Here is a 6,921-nt window from a genome sequence, read left to right on the forward strand (position 1 = left end):
TCTCATCTGAGTGTCAATATTTGAAAGATAACATGAGCACTGGGGAGTGTGTTAGTTAGAGTTCTCTAGGGAAACAGAATCATTGAGAGATATTTATGAATATAAGATTTATAAAAGTGACTCACACAGCTGTGGGTATGCACAAGCCCAAATTCCATAGGGCAGTCAGCAAACTGGCAACTCCAGTGAAGATGTTCGATAAACTCCTCAGGAAGTGAACTGGCAACTTCAGCGAACTCCTCAGGAAATGAACTGGCAACTTCGATGAACTCCTCAGGAAATGCTTCTCTGGGAAGCTGAAGAAGAAGTGAACATCCTCTATCTGTTTTGCTTAGAAGTCTTCAACTGATTGATTGGATTAAATCCAGCCAATTGCGTTGTCTCATTGTGGAAGACACGCCCTTTGTTGAGTCATAGGTCACAGCTGCCGCCAATTGACTGATGATTTAATAAACCAGCCTGTTGGTTTATTAACCAGCCACAAACATCCTCACAGCAATGGTTAGTCCAGTGCTTGCTTGACCAGACAGCTGGGTACCATCACCTGGCCAAGTTGACACATGAACCTAACCATCACAGGGCGGGGGTGGGGGTTCTAATATTTCGTTCTACTAATGCCTCTATATAATGTTTTAAAAATTGTTTCAGGCAGGGAAAATGACCATAAAAAAGAAGAAATGGTAACCATGCAACATATCTGTAAGGAGACATCTACCATCCAGTCAAAGGTAAGCTTCATGAGTGTGAGCACTGGTCTTCCAATTAGAGAGCTAGGATCAAATAATTTAGGAGTTCAGCACAATCATCTGGCTTCAATTAAAGATGGAATTAAACACTCCCATTAAAAAGTTTTGGATAGTTTCAATTAAGGGAAAATTAACCTGAGCCCAAAACCATAACCTGAAGTCTTATAAAAGAACAATTAAATAAACATGGTTCATATAACTATTCTTTGAATCATAATGAAGTTTTCAAAATTAATTACATAACTATGCAGTTGAGATGCTACAGAAGAGAAAATCTCTGCATACAAGAAAGTAGTGTACCATGTACCTGTAACTATTATGTTGAGTTTTAACTGGAGACTCACTGAATGATTAGACTAGAGAATTTAATTAATATATGTGGACAAAACATTAACAGTCTCTCATCATTCATAGCAGCAGATTTCTTGCACTGGAGAGGATCCCCTTGAAAGTTATTATTTGCGAGAGGATTTCATTCACTCTACATTGATTGACAGTGGAAAGAAACCATATGTGAAGAAACAATTTCAAAAAGCTCTCAATTATCAGTCATTCTTTAGACAACATAAGCAAATTCATACTGTATGTAAGTCATATGATTATCATCTATCTGGAAAAGTCTTCAGAGGTAGTTGTGTTCTTAGACAACATGAGAAAATGCATGCTGGAGAGAAGACATATGGCTGCCATCTATGTGGGAAACACTTCACTGGTAGTTCTACTCTTCGACAACATGAGAGAACTCACACGGGGGAGAAGCCATATGTCTGCCATCTATGTGGGAAATCCTTTAGTCTATGTGGTAATCTTAGGCGACACGAGAGAACTCACACTGGGGAGAAACCATATGTCTGCCATCTATGTGGGAATTCCTTCGGCCAAAGTTCTACACTCAGACAACATGAAAGAACTCACACTGTGGAGAAACCATACACCTGCCATCTATGTGGGAAATCCTTCAATCGATGTGGTAACCTTAGGCAACATGAGAAAACTCACACAGGGGAGAAACCACATGTCTGCCACCTATGTGGGAAACACTTCACTGATACTTATACCCTTAGACGACATCAGAGAACTCACACTGGGGAGAAACCATATGTCTGTCATCTATGTGGAAAAAATTTCACTGATACTTCTACCCTCAAACGACATCAGAGAACTCACACAGGGGAAAAACCACATGTCTGTCACCTATGTGGGAAAGACTTCACTGATAAGTATACCCTTAGACGACATCAGAGAACACACACTGGGGAGAAACCATGTGTCTGCCATCTATGTGGGAAAGATTTCACTGATAGTTATGATACCCTCAGACAACATCAGAGTACTCACACTAGGGAGAAACCATATTTCTGCCATCTATGTGGGAAATCCTTCAGTCCTTATGGTAACCTTAAGCAACATGAGAGAACTCACACTGGGGAGAAATAATATGCCTGCCTTGTATGCAGGAAAGACTTCACTAATAGTGATACCCTCAGGCAACATGAAGAGAAGTCATACTGGGGAGAAACCATATGTCTGCCACCTATGTGGGAATTCCTTCAGTCAAAGTTCTCACCTTAGGCTACATGACAGAACTCACACTGTGACAAAATCATATGCCTGCCATCTATGCAGGAAAGATTTCACTGTTAGTGCTACCCTCAGAGAACATGAGGTAACTAGCACTGGGGAGAAAAAATGTCTGACATCTATGTGCGGAAAACTGTAGACATTATTCTGCTATTAGAGAACATCAGAGAACTCATGAAATATGTTCTGCATATGGAAGTGTCTTCAGCCACAGCTCTAACCTTTAAAAAAATGGAAGAGCTCACAAAGGAGTGTAATTCTCTGACAATGTAATAAATGTGCAAATGCCTTTATTTTACAATCTGTCCCTAAATAACATGATTTTACTACTTTGGGAGGAACCCTGTGTCTGTAATTACCTATAATAGATTTCAGCTGAGCTCCAGACTTGGGTGTACAAATATAGCTCAGAGTTGTAATAACTCCCAAACCAGAAAACTGGATAGGAAAGTCTTTACCAGGAGAAGGAAACTCTAGAAGAACAAGAGATAATTCTGATGGAACATATATTCAATGAAAAAATGTGAGAAAACCTTAACTTAACAAAGCAATGTGTGAAATATATGTGAAGTTTCACATTGTAGAAAACCAGATGACATGAAGCCTGCCCAGGATGCAATGCTGACATCACCAAAATGAATGACAGAAGCTGTAATCACATGACCTCTGTAGAATGTGGCTGTGGATTTTGTTGGCTTTGTCTGAAAGAGATCTCAGACTTGCATTACCTCAGCCTTGCTGGCTGCCCCTTCCAGGCAAAAAGCCACAGATTCAGAGGAAGATTCTTTGATCACTAGGCACATCGATTGGTGCCCCATTGGGGGTTTCCCTCATAGCTGGCATCACCTTTCCTTGTATGTTCACTGGAATTCCTGTTTGTGTTGACAGGAAGATCCTCAGTAGGTTTAAGGGAAGGAAATCTTTCAAGCACAGGAGGAATTTGACTATTGCAGGCCTACTGACTTTCTTGGGCATGGCATCCCCAGTTATTGCTGAAGTTAGTGTTTTTTCTTGGCTCCCCATTATGCTGGCATAGATCTGTGGGTTTGTGCCCATATCTCTCTGTCCTGGAGGAGACTGTGGAGCTAGTTCCGCCGAGGGAAAATGGTTAAAATTTTCCCTTGGGGGTGAAAATTATGACAGTATCTGTCATAATTGTGACAAGTATGTAATATGTATCTCATGAAATTTTAAAAGTAAAACTGCCCTTAGTTGTCTTAGATATAATGTATACCTTTCTGGCTTCTGCTAACATTTCAGTCTGAATGATTTTATGAAAGATTCCTTACAACTTAAAATTGATTGAATTTGAGTATCTCTTACGTCTCTACCATTTTACTATAAAATTCTTTAAGTTCACTCCATGTGTTGTTGAACTAAAATCAACATAGATGCATGTAACTTGCAATATATGGCAAAATTGAAATCCTGAGAAAAAAGACTCCAAGAAATATCTCCAATAATACCATTAATTTAATATTTTTTAAATATTTCAAAATTAAAGTATCTGAAGATATTATAAAAATTTTTAAAATCCAATCCTTTGGGGGAATTTATTGGGGAATTGTATTTCTGTATTACATTATGCTTCCATTTGTATTATTTCTACTTTTAAAATTGTAATCATTTTATTACTATCAATATGCTTTTCCGTTTTTGGAGATAAAAAGAAGCTAAGGGTGATGACCTTACATGTAAAAAAGGATGGACTGGTCTACTGATTAGTTGATTTCACCACAATGAATCTTTATAGATCTGTAAAATAGGAATAACAGCTGATCGTATCTTTCCTTTCAACTATTGAAAGTAGATATTATTTGTGGGAATCAGTATTTAATGATATTGTGAAATTGAATAAAATGAAATAAGTTGAGTCTTCTGTGTTGTGTAAAATATTAGAACATTTACCATACAAGTTGAACATATTTCAGAATGTGAATAAGCTTATACATAAAAAAGATTGTTTTATGCTTATGTGTAAACATATGCATTGTTAGTAATCTGTGAATAATTAATGGATGTTGATTCACAGCCAATTCCTTGTTAAGTTCCTCTTCATAACTGACACTATAAGTTGTGAAATTTTAACCTGTTTTTGAAGCCACTATGCTTACAGGCTCCTAGGATAAATTCTTAATAAACCCTAGTGAACAGCACATATTCTCCTGGACTTGATTAAACTATTTTCTTTGATGACTTGAAACTGTGGAATAGACATTTCCAGATCTGCTTATCCTTCCACCCTCAACGTCTCAAAAGGAACATACTTCACATTCTGCTTTTCTTGTTCCCTTTTTCTTGTCATCCATATGACCATTTATAACACAGAGAACCTCTGATAACTGCCAGAAAGCAGAGCAGGTGTCACTTTCAGACTGGCCTCCTGCCTGCAAGACTGTAAATTCTCTCATTTTCTCCTCCCTGATGATCTTTACTTCAGGAACATTTGAAAGAGTTCATTAAGAAGTTTTATTTTTCTTTTTGTTGCTGTTTTATGTCAGCCTGTTTACTGAAAATTTAGTGATAACATCATATGACTATGTTGGTTAAAAATGGCCATTTCAAAATTTATAAGTAGTTCTAATTTAGCAAAACTGGTTTCATGCTGAAGGTTAAGATCTTAGTAAGATTTTCTTAACCTTGTCTGCATATTGGACTATCAAGCCAATTCTCAAACTACTATTGCCATATTATAGAAATGCAACAGACTTGGATGATTTGAACACAGAATAAAAACTTTTCTTATGTTGCACTTATGAATCAATGTTGTTTCTTTTTTTTTTTTTTTTTTGCAATTTTATTGAGATATATTCATACACCATACCAACCATCCAAAGCATACAATCAATGGCTCACAGTATCATCACTCAGTTGTGCTTACATCCCCAGGATCAGCAGTTAAAACTTCACTCCTTCATGGGAAGATATGTTATATGCCTGAACTCTGTCATTTACTTGGTTTGTAGCTCTGAGAAACTTTTGAACATCTTTGAAATACCACTGTGTTACATAGAGAATTTGTAACAGACTCCTCATGAATTAAAAATTTAGAAATTATTTCAAATAGAGCAGGCTCTCAAAATGGTGCCTCTGTTGAAGAAAAATAAATAAATAAGAATTACAAATCACTGACAAAAATATTAATTGTGTGATCCCTGCAGCACTTACATTTCTTCCATTGTACACCCATAGTAGTATTTTTTTAAACAAAGAAAAAATGATGGAAGAAGAAAACCCAGGGCTCTTCATTTGCTAATGGGATTTTCTGTTAAAAAGACTCTGATAACATAAAGTGTTCTGAAATTATTTGTATACAGATTTTAAAACTTAGATCATTTCTTTACTTGCAGATTGGCAGGTAGCAGGAGGATCTCTGCATAGCAGTTTTTTAGGGGCAACTAGAATATTGCACAAGTGCTCTCATCCCACAAAATATAAATATAAATTTCATTGACTTTAAAGCATAAACTTGAAGAATGCATTTTCAATATAAAGAATCATTAGCATAATTTTTCATTTATATTTTTCATCCACACATCTCTATAAAATTTAATAAATGTAAAGTTAAGTCAATATTTCAAAAAAATTAGGGGCGAATTATGCACACAATGGTCTGGAAGCGGTGTGTATGAATTGTGAACAAATGCTTATATGCTCTTTCATAACATGCTATGAGAAATTCCTAGAATTGCCCTGAAGTATAAGGGATCATGTATATATTTTATTTTTATGACAAGGATTCACTTACTTAATTTGTACCACCTAAATATGTAGCACAGATGTTAGCAGTGAGAAAATTTAGGCAGCCATTTGTGTTATTATCCATTAAATAACAATATAATAAAATATGCAGAACCAGCCATAATTAAATTATTTAAATATTTAAATTTGTATTCTGCATATTGAAACTTTTGGCAGCAAGGAGAGCCTTTCTGTCCCCCCCTGTTTTGCTGGCATGAGTTCCACTAGGTGCTGTTATCCAATCACTCTGCACCTTCATTAACAATTATCAACTCTGCTTAAAACTGCTGGGACTGAGTTTTTCAATTCAATGAATAATAAAGAATACATTGGTCTCATTGTGTAAGTATCATCCCTATCAGTATTTTCTATTCCAATTTTTTTTAAAAAATAGCATAGCAGAAGTTGGGGTGATTCATAGAGGAGGTAAAGAGGAGGAAAAGAAGAAAACAATGACATCAAACACTCGTAAGTTAATGCTATCTTTTCTTACACTGTAGAAATAAGGGCAGGATTTCTGGTAAGGATCCGGTCATGTTTCAGGTGCAGATAAGGGTGAGTGGGCACCTGAAATGTTTAAGACCATGGCAGGAACCATTCTGTTTTATAACCAGGCAATCTTTGTTCAGTTTTTGTTCAAAATGTAGGGAAACAATGGCACTAGAGAAAAACTCCTGGGTATGTAACCCTTGGCATAAAAAATAGAACAAAGGCATGATTTCAAATAGCTAATTGACTCCAGATGTCTCCAGAAAAGAAGTAGGTCATCCATGGTTCTTAGAAATGCCACTTAAATTTCTGTCATTGATTTCTAGTTTAAATCAGCTGTGCTCAGACAATATAGTCATTATTA

At 36.3% G+C, this 6,921-nt stretch overlaps 1 protein-coding gene across 2 annotated transcripts in view; it reads left to right on the forward strand.

The window, feature by feature from the left end:
- LOC119509046 (zinc finger protein 596-like) overlaps positions 1–5,068 on the forward strand; it is a 66,057-nt gene extending 60,989 nt beyond the window's left edge. Inside the window, exons 4-5 of one of the 2 annotated variants that reach the window (XM_037802860.1) lie at positions 649–728; positions 1,161–5,068. In XM_037802860.1, coding sequence (XP_037658788.1) covers positions 649–728; positions 1,161–2,183 — 1,103 coding nt within the window. In that variant the 3' untranslated portion in view covers positions 2,184–5,068. The remainder of the gene's footprint in view (positions 1–648; positions 729–1,160) is intronic. The other variant, XM_037802862.1, reaches the window with a different exon arrangement.
- Positions 5,069–6,921: the final 1,853 nt, after the last annotated feature.

Source organism: Choloepus didactylus, chromosome 14 (assembly GCF_015220235.1).
Source record: "Choloepus didactylus isolate mChoDid1 chromosome 14, mChoDid1.pri, whole genome shotgun sequence".
Classification (NCBI taxonomy): Eukaryota; Metazoa; Chordata; class Mammalia; order Pilosa; family Megalonychidae; genus Choloepus; species Choloepus didactylus.